At 40.9% G+C, this 22,090-nt stretch overlaps 1 protein-coding gene across 1 annotated transcript in view; it reads left to right on the plus strand.

Annotated features, from left to right (window-relative positions):
• The first annotated feature begins 6,108 nt into the window (after positions 1-6,108).
• gsg1l (gsg1-like) overlaps positions 6,109-22,090 on the plus strand; it is a 47,290-nt gene continuing 31,308 nt past the window's right edge. The window contains exon 1 of the mRNA XM_067615588.1: positions 6,109-8,759. Coding sequence (XP_067471689.1) covers positions 8,423-8,759 — 337 coding nt within the window. The 5' untranslated portion in view covers positions 6,109-8,422. The remainder of the gene's footprint in view (positions 8,760-22,090) is intronic.

Genomic DNA, 22,090 nt, shown 5'->3' on the forward strand with positions numbered 1-22,090 from the left:
GATTGGTCAGCTTCAGGAAGCTTCCTCCGGCTCCGGAGGCTACGTAAACAAACTATAGTAGCAGGATTTCACTTCTTTTTCTCCTTCTTTACTCCAAATGTCAACTTCTCAAATCCGTCCGTACATGTTGAAGCTGAATCACATCTGAAATATGCAACAAATCCTCCAAATGAAACGACCAGATACGCTGTTTGATCATGTGACTCCAGAACGACACATAGCAGCGTTTTCTAATCTGTTAAACAATAATGATGTTTTATGTGACGGTGCTGCGGTTCAGGTCTGGTTAGAGTTAGAGAAACATGTGGTGGGTTAAAGTTACTACTTCCTTAAAGTTACGCCATCTTCGTCGTCATGGCAACAAAACTAGCCTACTGACAGCGTCAGCCGGCCCCGTCGAGAGTCTCTCATGTCACGGTGGAACCAGGAACTGAGATTCTTCTGTTTCATCAGTGACCTCTGGTGACTTTAAGCAGCTGAGTGATAACGCAGCATTTAATTAAAAACAAATGTTGTTATCATTGTAGTGTTTTCATTAGTGTTGATTAACTAACAATTATTTTCATCATCGGTTATTTTCTCGATTTATCAATTAGTTGTTTGGTCCATAAAATATCATAAATTGGTGAAAAATGTCGATCAGTGTTTCCCGAAGCTCACAGTGATGTCATCAAATGTCTTGTTTTATCTAAAACCTGAAAATATTCAATTTAAAATTCACATTTGATCAACTAGAATCAGAGAATTTGGACGTTTCTTCTTAAAAACGACTCAAAACAAAATAGTTAAAGTTTAATTCGGCAACTCATTGATTAATAAACCTATTGTTGCGGCTCTAGTATTGATCAGTTCTATATTAAACATGTAACATGAATTATATCCGTCAGTATCACAGATAAACCTCAGTTACTTGTACATGGATTTGACATAAAACTACATCTCCTCGTTATGCAGCTGATGTTTTTTTATATTTGAAGTAGAAACATAACAGATAGAAATGAAATGAAATCCTCACAGTGTCGAGTCATGAAACCTGGAATCAGCCACACGGAGCTGAACCGCTGACTTTGATTAAACACAACATCCACTTTGGTTCAATTTCAGCCAAGGTCGCTCTGAGACGCTGACAGCAGTCGAATGTCAGCGCTGTGGTTAACGGCCACCGGCGGGTTTCCTTGCCGACACCGTGTGTGTGTGTGTGTGTGTGTGTGTTTATGACACAGCGGGGTTTTACTCAAAGTGACAGGTAGAAATGTGAAACCGCAGTGAGAACCTCTGACGTGTCCAGCAGGGAGTCCAGATGTTGATGGCTTGCTGTCGGACGTGTTAATCTGCGGTGAAGATGTTTGTGTGATGAGCTGCTTCTTTCCCATCTGTCTGTCTGTCTCAAACGCAGGATACTACATTTTTCACAGTAATAGTTTTGGATTGAAGAGGAAAACAGCAGTTTGGATCGAGTGTTTATTGTTAGTGTGTTTGCAAGTCGGTCCCTCAAGGAATTCCTAATCTTCACATAAACTCTTTGTGTTTCTGCAACATTTCTGCCAAAAAAAAGTCATTTTTTTCCCCAATAAGTTCCATTTTCTGCATCTTCCAGTTCAGAGCTTCTCTTATGTTAATTTCTTCTTCTCTTCTTCTTCTTCTGCTGCTTGTTGCTTAAACTGCAGTTAAAAAACAAGAATGTAAACAATCAATATTTCATGATATAACATGCTGCTCATTTACATACATAAAAAACCTATAAATACACTTTCAGAACGGGATTCTGCACCATTTTTTTTCAGTTTTTGTGTGATCATATCTGAGTGTGTTTGATAAAAATGTGAATGTTAATGTGAGAGACCACATTGTGTGTGTGTGTGTGTGTGTGAGCGCTGTTCCACAGTGAGTCCTGTGGGCTGTTATAAGACTCTGCTGATCCTATTAGGACTCCCATTAGAGGGGAAAATGACTCCACTCTCCAGCTGAAAGTGCACACACACACACACACACACACACACACACACACACACACACAGAGTCGTGTTTCCATCACTTAAGAGGACGTCACATTAACTTAAATTCATTTCCTGGAGATTTATCCTTACATTAACCATAACTACCACATGCATAACGCTAACCTTAATATAACCATAAACTAACCTTAACTTTAGACTCTTCACCCCAAAATTAATGATTTACGTTAAGGGGACTTGCTTTTTGTCTCCATGAGGGAGGCGAGTCCCTAAAACATGACTGTGAATACCTGAAACACACACACACACACACACACACACACACACACCTTGGCTGAATAAACTCGATGCGACGCAACTTATGAAAATACAAACAAATAAAGAAAACACATCTTCACTACTTTGACAACAGAGAGGCAGAAGGATCTAATATCTTATTCACACAGGAACTGAATATCTTTTGGCTCTTTGTAGAATTTAGTTAAAATAAATAACATACAAACAAATTAAGAAACACATTTGCCAACAAAACAGAAATTTCCAGATGAATAAAAGCTGTCGAACGAGTCGACGAGTCGTCAAAGATGAATTGTGGAAACAAGTTATTTGAACTTGTAGTGTTTTTATTCCATCGTGCTTCAGTTTTATGCCGACAGTTTGTTTTATCTGCTGTTTGCTTGATTCTGTTTGTTTCTGCATATTTCATGTTTATGGTTTAAATGTTTTGTGCTTTTGTTTGTTTTCTTCATGAATATGTGGAAAAAAGTGTGTTATGTGCAGGTTGTTTTATGACAGAATAAAACTAATGTTTCTTTATTTGTTGCCAAATTAATAATTGTGAATATATTTCTTAATCTGCTACAACACGTCTGTCTTACACTCTGGTTTTTGTGCAGATTAAACAAACAAGATACGAGGTGTTAATCAGTGAACTTCAGAGGTGCTTCTAGCAGGTTATCGTGGTGCAGATCCAGGCTCCAGACGTTTATTTACTGTACTTATCTTTTCATCTAACTTACAAATGTTGGCATAATGTTTTTATTTTCTACTGGAGTGTTTCTTTAACTGCTGCAACAAACAGAATCTGCCAGTTATTCATCAACATTATCTGTGACCTGAAGACGGAAGAGAAATAAACACAAACAACAAACTCAACTCCGTCGAAACAAAGCTTGTAAAGGCTGCTTGAAGTTTGGTGCTCCAGACATTAAAAACCCAGAGTACGTATGTGAAGATAAGTTTGGTGTGTTGTTGTTGTTGTTGTTGTTGTTGTTGTTGTTGTATCGCGTTACCGGCTGCTGCCGCAGTGAGCCGTGTTAACTCAGACGTCGTGATCTACTGGCTGCTGCCAGGATTTAATTCAGACGGCAAACAAAGCTGGGGCGAACCCACAGATGGTCCCATATATCCAATGGGAAATCTTGTCAGGGGCATCTATCCAACTACACAGCAAAATGTGTGAGTGTGTTTGTGTGTGTGTGTGTATGTGTGTGTGTGTGTGTGTGTGTGTGTGTGTGTGTGAGTGTGTGTTATCAAGCCAAGAGGATTCAGTCGACACTCAGACAAAGTGATTCACAGCTTTATTTTAGGAGCTTAAAAACCAACATTATATGTCGACGTAAAAGTAGAAAACGACTCAAATACTTTTTATTCTCACTGGTTTTGTTTGAAAGCGTGAAATATTCCATCTGATCTATTAACATGTTCTAACTCTCAACATTTACCGCTGAATAGAAGAGAAGGGCTGCATTTAGAAAACACCTTTCTAGTGTTTGGACCAGCAAACATTCACTCATTCACACACAGCTTCATTCACTGATGGCAGAGTCGCCATGCAAAGTGCCAACCTGCTCATCAGGAGATCTAATCTAATACACACTCACATACACACACACACACACTCACACACACACACACACTCACACACACTCACACACACCGATGGCACAGCTTCTGGGAGCAATCTGGGGTTCAGTATCTTGCCCAAGGACGCTTTGACATTTGGACTGGAGATCGAGCTGCTGATCTTCTGGTTACCTTCCTCCTGAGCCGCCGCCGCCTCGGTAAACAAGAGTTTATTTTATAATAAAAATAGTTTTCAGGATATTTTAGAACAATGCAGGAGGCTCATGGGTGAGAAACTGTAATATAAGATGATCCTTTTCCAACAGCTGTTTTTGGAAAAATGCAAAACATTTTCACACTCGTCCTGTTGAGATGCTGTTAATCTAAGAGACCTCAGAGCATGATGGGAAACACGTGGCTGTCACCTGATCAAAGAGCTGATTGGCTGAGCAACAACATGACGTTTTGTAGAAACTTTCAGCCAAAGAGGCAGAAAACATTCAGTAATTAAACATTTATCTGCATAAACTCAGCTACACTTGAATTTAAAGTAAATAAACATTTGTGCAGGAGATAAACTCACTACAAGATCAACAGAATGAATAAAAATAACTTATTTGAATTTATTTATGTTGGGAATGAGATGTGAATGAGTTTGACAAGTCTGACCAGCAGCTCATTTATGGTCGTCATGGTGACCAGCAGGTAGCAGTTCACCTGGGTTAGGGTTATATAATAATAATAAATAAACACAGTTTTAATGATCACAAGGGGCCGGATCATTTTAATAGGTTATAGTGTATCATACAGAACATCATTAAAAAGACAATCAGTCAGTGATTTAGTGGTTTGAATACATTGATCTAACATGTTATTAACTTGGGATCAGATCTAACAGGATGTAAATATTTCTGTGACTTCCTGTATATTCTTGGAAGGCTGCTGGAAACAGTCGCTGCCGTCTGATCCCGTCCACTCTCCAGTCGAGACGCAGTTCATCTAAAATGAGCCTGTTGACCCCATGGATGTATAACCAGAACTGGATACAGCGTCGAAGACAGGGCCCCGTTCATTCCTATGAAAGTTGCTCAGTGCTCGCATGAAGCAATAAAAAATCGACCACTAGTGACTTTCACCGGCCGAGTCGGCTACTTCCAGTTTAGCCCTCCGGCTAACTTGATTGGGAATAAAACAATTCAATCATGCGGCTCTTCTAGACTTTTGAAATGTGATCGGACCGAACAGATTTAATTCTGATAGTGAGAGGAGTCATTTCGTGGGGGTTGTGACGCTCAGAAAAATGTATCCGCTGATTTACAGACGTCTCTTTCACAATGTAAGTCTATGAGGAAAAGTCTTTTTGGGCCAGTGTGCATCACGTGACGCTGTAGCCGCTATGCACGCTATTTGCTTCAAAGGCTGGCGCTCTTCCTGTATCCAGTTCTCTTTATACATCCATGATCTACTCCAAGATGCAAGCAAGGCATTATGGGTAGAAGGAGATGGATGTTGACCGTGGCGTATAAGCCAAAAAAAGTTTTCTAGCTTCCAGGTTTGCGTCTGTGTTGTCTGTGTTTTTTGACTTTGTGTTACGCTGATAATTTAGCTACAAGCTTTTGGATACAAACACAATACTTAAATAAATCAACAATATGAAAAATATAGACAATCGCAGTCGTATCCTGTAATTTTTAACATTTTTAATCCAGAGGAGTAACATTTGAAACCAAAATGCACAACCACCTTCTTTCACTGACGTACTCACAGTCAGCTGTTTGTTGTGTGTTCATGTGTTTGACTTGATGTTGGATGTTATAACGAACTGAAGAAGACCGGAGACATTATACGTCTTAAACGTTAATATTTTGAAGTGTTTGACTGCAGATAAATCCAACAGCATTATCACACATTCATCAACGCAGCGTTTTCTGCTCTGTTTATTGACTCTCCTCAGGTGCTTTGTCACTCTGAATCAGACTGTGCTGCCATACATCACACACACACACACACACACACACACACACACACACACACATATATGCAGCTGTATTGATCTGGAGGTGGGGGCCATAAAATCAGAGGTGATGGATCTGTGCGGAGGGGGGGGGGGAGGGGGCGGGGAGGGGGGCGTCTCGGCCTTGTCGCTGCTGATTTTCCTGCCTGGAAATGTGAGCTCTCTGCCGGCCGATCGATAAGAAGGCCGGCCGCTTTCTACATATTCATCGAGCGTGTCACACCTGGAAAAACAAACAACAGAGAGGTCTTGTCATGGAGGACGGGGGGGGGGGGGGGGTTCCCTGAGAGCTGTAAACCTGGAGGACTCATCTTTAAGGAGGCTGGCATTAAAGTGAAGCTGCCTATAAAGCCAGTTTAGATAAACTGGATATAATGTAGATATGAGGCCGGGCGGTGATGCAGCGTATCTGCTCTTTGCTTGAGTGAGAGCAGAATTTAAAGGGGACTTATTCTTCTCATTTCCAGCTCTATATTTATATTCTGGGGCTCTACTGGAATATCTTTGCATGATTTAAAGTTTAAAAACTCCTTATCTAGTTTATCTCAGGGCACTTTTCACTACACTGTACTCTTTAATTTACACAGACCCAACGTTCCCCCCATGAGCGAGAAAAAAAACTCCCCTTTAACGGGAAGAAACCTCAAGCAGAACCGGCTCTAGGTGGGCGACCATCTGCCTTGACCGGTTGAGTTGAGAGATAAAAGAGGGAGGGAGGAGAAGCATAATAACAACAATAATAATAACAACAACAACAACAACAATAATAATAGGAATATGACTGAATATATGTAGCAGTGGGCAAAAATGACTAATAATAGCAGCAGTGGTGGGCGTCAAGCTGGATAGTCGGCAGCCGAAGGTCTCCCGTGAGACGAGAAAACTAGTTAGTAACAAGCATTAATGGTGCATGAATGTGTACAGATGGAGAGGAGGAGGAGGAGGAGGAGGAGGAGGAAGAGAGCTCAGTGCATCATGGGAAGTCCCCCCCTGGCAGTCTAAGCCTATAGCAGCATAACTAGAGGCTGGTCCAAGCCAAGCCTGGCTGGACGTAACTATAAGCTTTATCAAAAAGGAAAGTTTTAAGCATCGTTCTAATCAAAATGTGTCAAAACAAACCAGGTAAAAAAAAAAAAGACACATTCTGCACATTTCCAGCTCTATATTTATATTCTGGGGCTCTACTGGAATATATTTGCATGATTTCCAGTTAAAAACTCCTTATTTATCTTCTACTGGTCCTTTATGCAGCCCCTCAGTTCAGCCTCTGTCTGAAACAGGCCGTTTTAGCTCCTGTCTCTTTAAGGCCCCGCCTCCTGATGAGCCCACTCTGTTCTGATTGGTCAGCTTCAGGAAGCTTCCTCCTCCAGCTCCAGAGGCTACGTAAACAAACTATAGTAGCAGGATTTCACTTCTTTTTCTTGTCCTTTACTCGAAATGTTCTCAAATCCATCCGCACACATTCAAGATGAAATCAGATCTGAAATATGCGAGTGAACAACATGAACAACAAATGGAAACATTTTAGCAACAACGGCTCAGGAACAGACGGCGTTTATGAGCCTGCACGTCGAGACGATGTCGGCTCATGACCATGTTTAATCTCTGACATCAGAACAGGAAATAAATAACAGAAAACCACAAAAAGCATCATATGTCCCTTTAAACACAGCTTAACAAGTGTTAGTTGCCAGGTTGTGATTCTTTGTGTTTAGTGAGTTATGTTGATAATTTACCCAGAAACACTTTTGGGTTTCTCACTTTCTAACAAACCGTCTCCAGTCTGCAGCTGCACATGTTGTTAATAAATGGATTTTAGACTCTGCAGCTCTTTTCTAAAAGTTCCAAAACAGACGATTAAGGACTCTGCGTGATGAATTAAAGGGCCACTAAGAAAGACAACAGACATTTAATCTGCAACAACTTTTATAATCTGTTAATCCAAAATCACTTTTAAGCAAAATGTTTTAAATTCTTTGGTCTCAGCTTATCTTTGTCTCATTTATCAGGAATCTGAACATCTTTGGACTGTTTGTCCGCCAATCAAGACATCTGAACATCACATTCTGCTCTTGGAATTAAAAAAAAATATTTTCTGACATTTTATAGGGCAAAAAAAATGAATGAAGGAAAATAATCGATAGTGAAAGTTGCAGCCCTGGTGGAGGTGTGAGCTCTCTGGGTCTTTTTTCCTTTTTTTATAAGAACAGTCCGGTCACTGTAATGACGCAAAAGAGAGAGAGAGAGAGAGGAGAGAGAGAGAGAGAGAGAGAGAGAGAGAGAGAGAGAGAGAGAGAGAGAGAGACTCGGGTCTCAGCATCTCGCCTCCTCAGTGAGCGTCCTGCTCTCTGACAGTGAACCGTCTTGTGTCGGTGAGGCTGGAAGGTTTCAGATGTGACGCTGAAGTAGATGGAAGATCATATTTATAATTTACGTCTCTCTCTCTCTTTTCCCGCGGAGGATCCGGACCACCTGTCACTTCTCTGCGCTCTGAGGACAAACCGGCAGAAAGAGGAGGAAAGAGGAGACGCGCGTAATTCCTCTGTGCGTCTTTTCCGCGCCATGCCTCTCCTCCTCTGATCCTGCCTCCGTCTGCCGCCTTTCTTGGATGAACTTTCTCGCCGCATGCGGTGACGCGGCCGCTCGCACTGAGATCATGAAGACGACGCGGAAATGTCGCGCGCTGCTGTCGGTGGGTCTGAACCTGGTGGCCCTGTTCTTCTCCACCACCGCCTTCATCACCACGTACTGGTGCGAGGGCACCCAGCGCGTCCCCAAGCCCAACTGCAGCAAGCAGCGGCGCCACAACTGCATCGACTACGGCGTGAACGAGACGGACCAGAACAAGGTGCACTACAGCTGGGAGACCGGGGACGACCGCTTCCTCTTCCGCCGCTTCCACACCGGCATCTGGTACTCCTGCGAGGAGAACATCCACGGGGCAGGTGGGTGCATCCATCCAGGAGTCATTACCCTCAAAATCAAGCGAGTTCCGGTCTGATTTTATAGTTAAAGACACTTTAAAATCCTAAAAACAAAAAACAAGTCCAAAAGTGATCAATTATCACCTGATCAGATGTGGCTGTAAAATAACTGATACATGATTTACTTTGATTAATCACCTGCATTAACAAATATAAACATCTTGTTTATCAGCAGAAGTTTAGTTTGTTTGCATCCTGCAGACATCAGATGATTCAGTAAACTGTCATTTTTACGCACGCAAATATTAAAACCTTCTGTGTGTAAATTGCCGTAATTTCAAGGTGCGTTTCAACCAAAGTGTTGTTTATATTTGTTCAGTTTATGACGTATGTTGTCAACACATTCAGGATGCCGCTTTAGGGTTTGAGAGGTTGACGTGTTGCGTTTATGGCGCACTGAACACCGTGTGTACTGAACTGAGTCCGACTCTCCTTGGAATATAAAACAGCTCCTTGGCAGAGAAACAAAAGGGGAAATTAAACAATCAGAGATGGAAACTGATGGTTTAAAGATGGAAAGAATAGTTGATTTGTGACAGAAAATTAATTGGAAATCATTCAATGGTTCATTTTTCAAGCAAAAATGCCTTCTGCTTTCTGCTCTCCTTGACTTGTATTTTAGTAAAGGGATTTATTTATTTATTTTTAGTTTTGGACCGTTGGTCTAATAAAACATTTGAAGTTCACCTTGACTTCACCTTGGACTCTGGGATATTGTGAATTGTGATTTTTTGAGGATTTGTTCATCCAGAAAAGCAAATGAATTAATAATGATGATTGTTGCAGCCCCACGTGTCACTTTTCATTAAGTTCTATTAAAGGAAAAAGGCTGGTTTATACTTTTGTTTATTGTCAACAAAACCCAAACCAATAATATTGTTTATCAATACTTTCTGACTTCCCTTTACTGTCTGTTGTTCTCTGCTCCAAGCTCTTAATGAAGACATAAGTTGTAAAAAAAAACATCTTACTAATATGTAGTTTCATTTTTTAAAGGGTTCATAATTTCCTAAAACAGCTGTTTTTTGCAAACAGTCAAACAGGAGGAAACTGTGCATTTGTCAGGGACTATTTTCAGCGGCGGATTGATACAGATTTGTTAGTATTAATATTTATTGTAACTGTTTCTGTTATTTTATCTATTTGAGAGATTGAAGCTTAACATTCGTCTACTGGTGGACGGTTAAAAAACAATCAATGCTTCTCTGAGGGAGCGAGACAGTGATGCTAAATGAGCAAGAATAGTGCATCAGACGTCAGATGTTTGTGTCTAGACGTGTTTTGGCAGCGTGTAAAAGTAAATAAACAGCTTAGTAAGACACAGAGAAATGGGGCCTGAAGGATGTGAGAAGCTGTGTGTGAGATAAATTAAAGCTGTGTGTGTTCTGTTAGGAGTTTAAAGCTGTTATAAACTTGTGCTGACATTCAGTATCCGGTGTTTCTGCTATAGATTATCAACGCCTCTGCTAAAATTCCACACGATCATTAATATCAATGGGCTACTAGTGATTTTCACTCACATACTGTGTGAGAACGATAACACTCGTTTTGAGTCATCGACTAACGCATCAAACCCCAGAATCCTTCCTCTCCTCATTCTTCTATGTGAATACTGTTATAAGAGTAGCGTAGCTGCTTCAGGGCAGTGTGTAATGTGTGTGGTTGAGCGAGTTGAGCGAGCGGCAGAAAAGTGACGGTGATGCGAGCGGAGCAGAGGAAAAGGTTCGCAGTAAGTTGTTTGTCTGGCAGTAAATGTACAGAACAGACTACAGTGTGTCAGTTAATAAATGATGCAGCTTTTTAAGACAAAGTCTCATCTGTTGTTTCCCCAACTGCTGGAAAAGTGAGGTTAGTGACAATAGGTTAGCCTAACCTGACCAGGCTCGCTTAAGGTGGACTGACCTTTAAGGTGGACCAGCTATTCTCATTTTAGTGTGAATCGCAGTTAACCTGATGCACCAGATGGTTTGAATGGTTTGAATCATCTGAGAAGTCGTCCATGGAAACTGGAAAAGGGCGGGCACTTTCAAAAAAAATACCCGGCAGGTGATTGGATGGTCCATCTCTAGATCACCATCTATCACCGTCTTACATCGCGAGGCAGCTGGATTCGCGACGCTGATGGGACTGAACCACTGGTGGTTCGGACACAAGCGCATAACTTGAAGCCTGACAAGATGGATTCTCGTATAATCTCATGAATGCAGCTGCCTCGCAATGTAAAAACCTCAGCTGCTGTAAACAGAGACCAGAGAAATGTCTGGCTGCTGAGTCTCTGGTGAGTTTGGAGCTTCTATATAAAGATGGACGTAGCGAGGTGTGACGTGCCCTGTTGGTTTCTTTGGGTTAGGGTTTGAAGCCCAGAGTTGCAGCTGATGGTCGGCGCCATCTTGTCCGTTTGGAGCCAGGACCTTCCAAATAAGGAGAGCAGGATGTTGCCTTTCCTGCTCTGGAAACATGCTTCACTAATGTGGACCCAAGCTAAGGCTAGCTTACTGGGAACACTGAGTGCTGCACACTTAGGCTAACATTAGCTACTTTAGCTAAATTGTGCTGTCAATCAACACCCACACAGCAGACATCAAAGCTACTATAAGGCAATAATTTCCAAAATGACCACCAGCACACTTATTAGAGGGTCTGAATTTAGAGATTGAGACCAGAATGACTCATTGAAAACAGTGATTGACTCAGTATTTCTAGAGAGAAGTTGAGGCTTTTTGAATTGGAGTCAGTTGGAGCAGCTAGCAGCCGTCAGCGGCACTTGTAGGTACTTCAGCCTCAAGTGGCAGTAGTTGCCGTTTAAGCCCAACTCACAACCAATCGCTTTTGGTGTAGACACGCTGTAACACTCTGTCTACACCTACCGCAGAGCAGAAGCAGCTCATCAGCAGCGCAGCAGCTTCAAACCTGCATCAGAAGCGTTGAGCCAGATAACTGCTGTGTTTAGATGTATTTTGGCAGAGCTCACGGGGCAATACACAATCACTGCAGTTATGTATGTAAGATGGAAGACAATAAACTTATTCCTCTATTACATGGGTTTTCAAAATCTGACACTGTGGGGCCCCTCAGACAAAATTAGGAAAACTGCATTGATATCCCTGGAGTTATGACCCTCAGAAAGAGTATGAATAGTGATCAAATCATGGCAAGTGCATGAAAGAAATATTAAACTGATATTTCTGTAAAGAGGATCATGAAAAAAAGTTGACATCCAGTGACTTCATTAAAGACCTCACACAGGTGTTTTCACTTGTTTCACCTGATTAGACTCTGATACCTTCTGTTCCTGATTGACTCCTTAGTTGCACCTGTTAAAAAGTAAATCACTTTACACCTTCATCATTCTTCATCATTCAAGTTCAACATCTTTGGAAATACACTTCATCACTTTCTTGCAGTGTTGTTTGATGAGAAGACTGATCTGATACCACTCTCATGTCTGTAAGCTACATATGAACCTAACGCCAGCAGCCGGCTAACGTAGCTTAGCAACAGAGTTGTGATATCTCACTGATCATATATATTGATATTGTTGTTTATCTGTTTATCTCCCTGCTGGTGTGTGTTTATGCTGCTGCCCCCCCGAGGAGAAAATATGGTGGATTTCCTGCTTAGCTTGATGTTTTATTCATGAATCTGTTTGCCAAATGATTTGAACAAATTCAAAATTCACGACGGTGAATGTTAGAAATCCAGACATGTATTTCGAATCAATGAAGCCAATATACATAGTTTAGTTGTTTATATGCTTATTTATGTAGGTTGTATATATTTCAGCTCTGTTTCGTGGGATTAAAGTTTTGATAAACAAGACTGTGAAACTGTGTCCTAAATCCCAAACTAAATACTAATTCTAAGCAGGTATGTAGTGTTGTTCACACTGGAAAAGGGACAAAAGTATGTAAATGCACAAAGGAAATGGAGGAGCTACTCACAGCTGGACAAAAATAAAAGGTAGTAGTGGGCGGTGGTGAAACAGCTCCAGGAACACCTCAGAAAACAACTAGTGAATATTTGAAAAAACAACAAACTTTAGCTTTAACCATTTAACTGCATTCTGAAGTCATAGTTTGATTTCCTTTGCACGGCACACGTATTGCATCATTTCCTGCAAGTATACAAGAATATGGTACATTGATTTCTAGTATACTGACTGCAAAAAACAGTATAGGGGAGAACGGGGTAACATGAGCCACTTTTTACATATGATGATTTTACTGCAAAATGAAAGTGTATTTGTTTCAAATAACGGTTACTATATATACCTCAGGTTGTTGTGTACCCCTGGAAATTAAGACAAGTTATCTAATTATTATGGTTTAAGAACAATGAGTCATCAAAAAAAATGAGTTCAATGGCACAACTTACCTCAAGGTAGGGGTAAGGTTTAAACTAGTCAAAAATTAGGTATTTATTCATCAACATTGTAACACTTGTAACAGGGATCAAACATTAACAGGAACAGTGTCTCTAGTCTCTAGAATATCAGGAAATAATTTGGGGGGTAAATTGAGCCATTGACTCAACTTGCCCCAACATCACTGGCACGTTTTACCCATAGACTGTATAAAAATATGGACGTAGTTACCGTGACGTCACCCGTTGGTTTCCATCTTGGCAGTGCGTGACTCTGTCTAACTCCCAGCCAATCAAAAATGGGCAAAGAGGCGGGCTGAATGGCTGAAACAAGCCACCTAGAGGCTGGCGGACCTGTCACTCAAAGCAGCCATGTCCTTCATTATGCATAACTTTACGGTTTAATAAAATTTAAACGGGTGAGTTATAAATGTACAGTTGTCATGAAAGAGGAAATTAGCTACAGAGACCTAAACAGTTTTTTGTACCAGGCTGTAAACATGTTTATTTCTGCTGTAAAGTTGGGCATTTTAACATGGGGGTCTATGGGGATTGACTTGCTTTTGGAGCCTCAAGTGGCCGTTCGAGGAACTGCAGTTTTTGGCACTTCCACATTGGCTTCATTTTACAGCCCCGGAGGTTGCCGCTTGGTTTTACCCCACAACCTCCATTTTGACAAAACTGTTTCATACAGTGGCTCAGATCCACAATTATGCTAACTTTATGACCTTGTTTTGTAGCTTACACTGACTTAAATTAACATGTAATAATGTCCAAAACTTATCTTTTTTTAATTAAGATACAAGACTGATAACTTTAGTAACATGATGAATTCACTTGGCATGTTTTACTGACCACTCTCTCCATGTGCTTGAGTCCAAGATGGATCGAGTAATGTGAACTATTCTTTCTTAATTTGTGGTCACATGATTACTCTTGCTTATGGTTACCTAGATACAGGAGGTGGCTCTATTTACCCCGTTCTCCCCTACTATGAAAAGTAGTATGTAGTATACAATTAGGATGTAGTATGTAATTGGGACACAGCCTAAAGATGACATATTCTGCACATTTCCAGCTCTATATTTATATTCTGGGGCTCTACTGGAATATCTTGCATGATGTCTAGTTATACTGGTCCTTTATGCAGCCCCTCACAGCCCACTAAAGTTATTACAAGTTATCCTGAGGGAGACACAGCAATCCTTCCAATAGTTGGTGAGAATTTACTATGAATGGAAATGTTCAACGTCATCGTGGGGCTAGAGGGACGGTGAGAGAATCACCAAAGTCAGAGGGATCATCCTCAGAGGAAGGTCAAACCAATCCATCAAGTAGTTGTTGAGATATTTCACTGGAGGATAAGTGAGAATTTTGACCTGCTGGTGGCGCTGCAGGATAAAGAGGGTTTTGATGTCACTGAGCAGAGAGTTACGTTAATTAACATTTTACAGCATGACATTTTACCCTCCCTCTTTCATTCATCCATCCACGTTCTTCTTCTTCTTCTGTGACGCCACTCTCTCTGTTACTGTTTGCCTTTAATAGAACAAAAAAACTCCTTCAAACCACCTCTCATGTTTGCTCTAAGGACATGTGAGAGGAGCAGAGAGCGGCGGCAGCACATCCTGAGGAGATGATAGAGACACAGAGCCACCAACCATCACTAATTAACATTCATTAACTTCCAAAAATGTTCCCGGCTGATCAGAATACAACTGGATTTCAATCAGCTTTCAGGCTCAGTAAGTCTTAAACATTAGTCTTTATGTATTTAAGTCACATCTAGAGAGTTTATAAAGTGCTTTTACGCAAAGTCAAAATCTGAGGTAATAAAATAGAGAATATTTTGATGTTTTGAGCATCAACATTGAATGTTAAAACCAAGTGATTATTGTTGTAATGTCATTTTAAGCCAAACCACAATGTTTCCCTAAACCTGACCAAGTGATTTTTGTGTTTTGGAAGTCCTACAGAAAAGGGCTAAACATTTCCATGTGTCATTCTGGACCACCAGCGTATTTTGTCGTTTAATTTAGAGGATGTTTTGGAAATCTAAACCCTTTAAAAGAAAATTGTGGTTTATTACAATCAAACCTGGATCTTATTTTCGTTGCTGTGGCAACTGTTGGTTGAGTGCATAAAGCACAACAAACTGGACAATGGGACCTGCCTCATGCTTCAATTACAAGTTGAATTGAGGGCAGATACAACAAAGAAACCAAATGCTGCACACTGTATACTGTAGAAGACAGCATGTTGACAATGAACAGTGTTCACTGCCGACATTTTCTCCATCTGTCCACTCCTGTTTTTTATGGTTTAGACGACTGACGCTTTAGAGAAAGTGGCATCTGTTGAATTTTGAAAAAGTAACAACTGACTTGAATCATGAGACAGGATATGTCCCCTGTGCTTTCTGCACCTACCCAAACATCCACCACAACAACAGACGGCTGACATTTAACTGAACAACAACACACATTCAGTACATTTACTTTTTATATCCGGCATCTTTCAGGAAAGTCTGCACTAGTGTAGATCAGCTGGTCTGACTCTTGTAGGCGGGCAGATGTTTGGATTGTAGTGAGAAAGTTGCTGGTTTGATTCCCACAATTGACAACTTTACTGTAAGTTGTTAAAATGTTTGTTTTTGATAATTTGGCCTCAAATTTAAAGGATGTTCCTCCACTCTATTTGATTCTGAGATACTTTTAAAGCTGCATTGATGATTTTATTGGAGATATTCTGAAGATTGTCACCTGTCATCATGGACAGAGGGTCGACTAACTGGCTTTAATCATCTCTGGTGTTAAATTGCCCAATGATAGGAAGCTTTTCTGCTTGTCTGAACAATGCGGACACACTATCCAGCAATAATGTATCAGTTTGCTTATTATGCATCCTACTAAAATATCTCTGCTGTAGTTTAAACATCATGTTCCTCCTGAGAGGGAGACAACGGGTCATAATTATTATGCAAAAGCTCTCCTAAGTCAGATTCACCAAACTCTCTTAATCGCTGGTTTCAACTTGATGAACACCACCTGTTCACGAGTAGGTGATGGAGAGTTCATCATTAGCGAGATCGACACCCCCTAATTGTGGACGACTTTCACTCACAAAACTGTCACCTTTATTATATATTAGAGGACCTGAAGAAAATTACAGCTGTCAATGCTGTGTCATCATCATCAGAGCTGTGACAGAAATTAAGAAGGTTAGATGCCAGAAAATGTCTCGCTAGTGCCGCGTTCACATCGTAGAGGATAGATGGTAAACTGTAATACGTTTTAAGCTAGTTTGACTTAAAACTTAAGTTCCGCTGCTGCCTCAAAAATGTGAGTAAACTGAACTTAAGTTGAATAATTAGTTCAAAGTCGTCTCATGAGCTGTGAAAGTAAAACTGTAAAACTGAAATAAGTTAACTCAAGTAGTAGTCACGACAAAGGGTTACAATCAGATTTATTTCCCATTTACAGTTTGAAGGATCCATTTTTCATTTAACATAAAGAAAAGTAGTTTTTGCAGAGTTAACACAAAGTCATTATGCAAGACTGCTCTCAGTGACTTTGTTAAATTAGAAGTGTACAGGGGAAGGGACCAAATTTGATATTAATTTCCATCATGATTTGCATTGTTTCCATTACTATGAAAAGAAAACTACAAAAAAAAAAGAGTCTTAGGAGAGTTTTAAGTCTCAAACAATGCATGCTGGGAAGTCAGTTTGATTGCTGATGTTTTACAGGGTAGAAATGTGAATAACTTGATTAAAGAGTTGGTTGTGTGAAGGTTAACAATACTTTGCATTGACACAATTACAATATATTTGATTAAATTTGTGTTTAATTACATTGAACAATGGCTAACAAAGGCTTTTCCTTTCCTCCCATTTTCTTCAAATGCATCTTGGCTCATTCAGGAAATCATACAGCCACTTAGTCATTATTATTATTATTATTATTATTATTATTGTTATTATTATTATTATTATTATTATTATGTCCTATAATATTATTCTGAGCCTGAAAAGGATGTCAGAGTCATTGTACTTGTAGTCTTTCACAAACTAGTTAGACTATAGATTTTATTTAGATCGTTTATATCTAATTATATTGCTCCCTCACATCTGTTTTGTTGTTTCAGTAATAAACATATTTTAATCTACTTGTGTTATTTCATTTTATTTATATCAGTCATCCATCCTTGAGGAACCACCTTGTAGAAGTCTGATTGTCTGTCCAGGTCCTGACTTCACTGAACTTTTAAACCTTTGTTAATCATGAATGTACTGATAGTATATCTGTAAATCTTTTGTGTTATCTTTTGCCCCGCTGCTGTCTCCTCTGTATTGAGATAGAGAGGGCCACTTGGGCAATTAAAGGTTAAATTAAAAACAGTCATGCTGTCAGTGAGGCTTACTCGCTTCATTACATCAGTACAATCTGGCACAACTGATGAAGATGCTCGTAAGCAGCTAAGCTTGATACTGTGAGGACGTTTGAACAGCAGTAATGAGAGCAGAAGAGGCTTTAGTTTGCAGAAAGTTCACTTTTTCTCCTCATAGTAACGACACTGTTTTCACCTTTCAGCAGCAAATTTTGAGTCCTTAAAAAAAAAACCATACAGTTTCATCCACTAGGTGTGTGTCTGCAGTAGTTGCTGCTGGTGTTTTTCCCTTTACAAAGTTTTACAAAATTCATTCAGTTAAAGTCCAACTGAAATCACATTTAATCATCAAGTACATTTAATCAAGCGCTCCTTTTTATCTCAGCTGGCTGGTGGTGGGGGGGGGGGTTGTTGTTGTCTGTGTTTGACAGCTGCTGGGGTGGCGTGTCAGTGTCTGTGTTTGATTGACAGTTGCTGGAGAGTGTGTCGGTGTCTGTGTTTGACAGCAGGTGGAGGGGCGTGTCGGTGTTTGTTTGATTGACAGCAGCTGGGGAGCATGTCAGTGTCTGTTTGATTGACAGCAGCTGGGGGTGTGTGTCGGTGTCTGTGTTTGATTGACAGCAGCTGGTGGTGTGTGTCGGTGTTTGTTTGATTGACAGCAGCTGGTGGTGTGTGTTGGTGTCTGTGTTTGATTGACAGCAGCTGGGGGTGTGTGTTGGTGTCTGTGTTTGATTGACAGCAGCTGGTGGTGTGTGTCGGTGTCTGTGTTTGATTGACAGCAGCTGGGTGTGTGTGTTGTGTCTGTGTTTGATTGACAGCAGCTGGGTGTGTGTGCCGGTGTCTGTGTTTGATTGACAGCAGCTGGGGGTGTGTGTCGGTGTCTGTGTTTGATTGACAGCAGCTGGGGGTGTGTGTCGGTGTCTGTGTTTGATTGACAGCAGCTGGGGGTGTGTGCCGGTGTCTGTGTTTGATTGACAGCAGCTGGGTGTGTGTGTCGGTGTCTGTGTTTGATTGACAGCAGCTGGGGGTGTGTGTCGGTGTCTGTGTTTGATTGACAGCAGCTGGGGGTGTGTGTCGGTGTCTGTGTTTGACAGCAGGTGAAGGGGCGTGTTGGTGTCTGTGTTTGATTGACATTAGCTGGCAGGCTACTGGTGTTACACCGTATAAAGGCAGACAAAGTAAACAAACTGCTGTAGCTAAAAGTCATGGACAGACAGCGTGTCGCTAACAGGGACTTTGAAGATCAACGACCAAACCAGCATCTAACGGGTCCAAAGTGACATTAATAGGTATGTTTACATGCTGTTTAATGTGCTGCAGCTGAGCAGCTAATTAGCTATCTAGCCTGCCAACTGATGTGAGCGATGAATGTTTATTTAGTAGCTCATTCAAGAAGCTAACGTGCAGGTCAAGACATGCTCATATTTGTAAGTTAGATAAGAAAGAGACTTTAGCAGGAAAGCTAATGTGGGTTGTTGTTCAGAGTCTGTGGCTCTTGTGTTGTGTAGCAGGATGCAATCAGGCTCAGTGTGACCGTCTGCTCTGCCGATGATAGAACGACACGTCATCGCTTCATGCAAAGATTTGATTTGCTGTATGAAAATACAATAAATCTCCAGCTTTGTAAGCGGATAATGGTCCATTATTTCGATGAAATAATGTAAAACTAGGGGGACTGCTGCCCTCAAATTAATGCCTAATAATGGCCCAACCTTTGGGTGTTGGGAACAAAAGGAGCATCGGGTGTGACAGTTTGTTTTATTCTGTGTTGTGTGTCATGATGTTGCCACAAAAAGACCCAACGTGACAGGATTTTTTATGCCTCTGTTTGTCATTGAACAAAAGGAGCTTAGATTTGTCTTCAACTGTGTAAAGAGATGTTACCCTCTGTGCACGCACACACACACGCACACACACACACTTTCTTTCTGCTGACTGAGTCCACCTTCACCGCTCAGTGACCATGAAAGGATCCAGCTTCACTTTCATTCAGACAACACAGATTACATACGGAAACAAGTTGTCGGTGCCGTCAGGTGGAACAGTGAAGTTGGTCTCTTACCCGTCACCTCTGTCCTGATGGGTAAGTTGGTTGGGACTCTTGGCCAAGTCAGGGCAAGAATTTATGACTCTGACAAAAACATTATGTAGTCTGATCTCCACAGCTGCAGGTCGGATAATAAAGTGTGGACGAAGACTCAGAGTCAGTTCTTGGGTTAGTATATTTGTTTGTATGTGATTAAATTGAGGTCAATTCCATCAATCTGTTTGGGTTCCTTTTAAAGTAAAGAAGTTGTATCAAACTTTTTCTCAAAGTTGGCTTCCTCTCACCTGTCCAGTCTGCACCTGGCAGATACAGCTGACTAATGCAGACAGAGTCACAACTGCAGAAGTAATGGTACGTTAGCCGCTGTTTCACGAAACCATTCATACTCATTACAGTTGCAATTAGCCCCGAATGACATGGGATCACTGATTAAACAGACTGCAGAGCTGCTGGCTGCACAGAGGGGGGAATAATGAAAGACTGCTGAGACAGTGAGAGTGGGGACTGCGAACTGAAAATACAAGAAAAGGAATTTGGAACCACCTGAAGCCTCTTTAAAATGAATCTCTTCCATTACAATCTAATAGACTGGAAGCGTGGCGATAGGGATTTTCTGGTTAATTGACATTTTGGTGTGTGTGCAGTAGGAAGGTGTAGGAATACTGATTGTGCTGTTAGTTAGTCCTTTCGTCAGGTCACAGACAAGTCCGCTCACTCTTTAATTACATTTTAGATTCATGTCCTAATCAGACGCTGCGCTGCTCACCTTTCAGCTGTAGCAAATTTTCACTGCAGCATGAACACGTTCATGTTTCCTCATCTCTCTCTCTCTCTTCACTTCCCTAGAGTTTTAACCTTGGAAAAAGATGAATTATAATCAGTTTTTCTCTGAAGTGTTTAACAAAAAGCATGCTGCATTATAATATGTTTGTCCTTTTATTTTTTACACAGATCCACATATTTATTTCAGTTTCAGCTGGCACCTAGCTAACAAGATGGAGGATTTGGTTGACATCCAGGGTGGAATCAGGTGAACAAGCAGGATTATCAGCTCACATGCAGTGCACAGTTCACTGTTACTGACAGGTTTGACCCCAAAAGCATGAGTTCAGTTTACTTTGTCAACAGGCAAGGTCAAAACCAAATCCAACAAGGGACAGTCAAGGAATCCAAGGTCCAGAAAGAAGGCAAGCAGGGTCAAAACAGGCAGGTCAGAAAAAAAAAAAACAGGACTGAAGAATACTTTTTAAGTTGGTGGAACACACAAAACAATCTGGCAGATGTGGGACTAAGACAGACTGTCCGCACTGTTATTTGCAAGTGATCAGATCGGATTTGTGTGTCCAGACATCATCAACCTATCTGCATGGAGTTGCTGTGGTAATGACGTAGGCGTCAGTAACTACGTACACTGGTGACGCAGCTTCCCGACACAGAAGCACGAGAAACAGAGATCCATCATCCCCCCCAAAAAGTGCCAGCAGACAATTTATTCCACAGACTGTTTTGTCCTTGTGAGGGGAAACTGAACAGCAGGTTATCATTTGATTGTATTTCCTCTATGTTTCATACATGTTACAAATAATGTTCTTAAGTTCAGTTCAGTGTTATTTCACACGTTCCAAATGCCTTCATGCTGCATCTATCCTAAACTTAGTGTAAAATGAGACAGTTGAGTGTTTAACAGTTAGTTTATTCTGTTGTACTTTTGTCTGAGCCGGTGAGACAAATCATAGTTATACAGATTTCTATGTGTCAGTCTGATAAACCTTTAGAGGACAGTGTTGCTTGTTCTTAATTTATTATGGTAGCATTGTTATTTTGTGATGCTGTTTGGTCCGTGCTTGTGTATTGTCATATATGGTCGTGAAGAAAAACTGTTCGTAGGTTAGTTTAACTCTTGACTTTTGTTTCTATCTGAGGGTTGTTTGCTAACCTGTAAGATTAACTATAGGTGTTTTAAACTCTGTACAATAGTATTTAAAGGACTGGCTGAGTGTCAACTTTTCAGACAAAGAGAAGATAGCGAGGTGGTATCTTTGTCTCCAGAAATATAATGCATTGTACTTCTGATTGTATTATTTGATAACATTATTTCATAACCTGACGATGCTCTCTTTGTGTATTTATTGAGTGATCAAGCGATTTTCCACCACATCCTCCACACCGCTCTGCTAGTAGCAGCATGGATTCTGCTCAGCCGCTCTGATGCACTTCTGTCACTCTGGATCTGATGTCGTTGTTGTGTGTTGTGTTGCGAGTGACACAAAAGACGCTTTGAAATCCGATTTAAGCATCTGGACGGAGACGCATCTACAGAAATCTGATTGGAATCTCATTTCAAACCAACTCCAAATGTGGCTTGGATACGATTTGCAAAAACTTCATGTGGTTTTTTGCTCTCCAGACTTTCTAAAATCAATCTGGATACAATCTGGATATGCCAAAAACAGATTTGGGCTGGCAGTCTGAACAAGGCCTCAGTGACATGGCA

The sequence above is a fragment of the Thunnus thynnus genome, chromosome 17 (genome assembly GCF_963924715.1).
Source record: "Thunnus thynnus chromosome 17, fThuThy2.1, whole genome shotgun sequence".
NCBI lineage: Eukaryota > Metazoa > Chordata > Actinopteri > Scombriformes > Scombridae > Thunnus > Thunnus thynnus.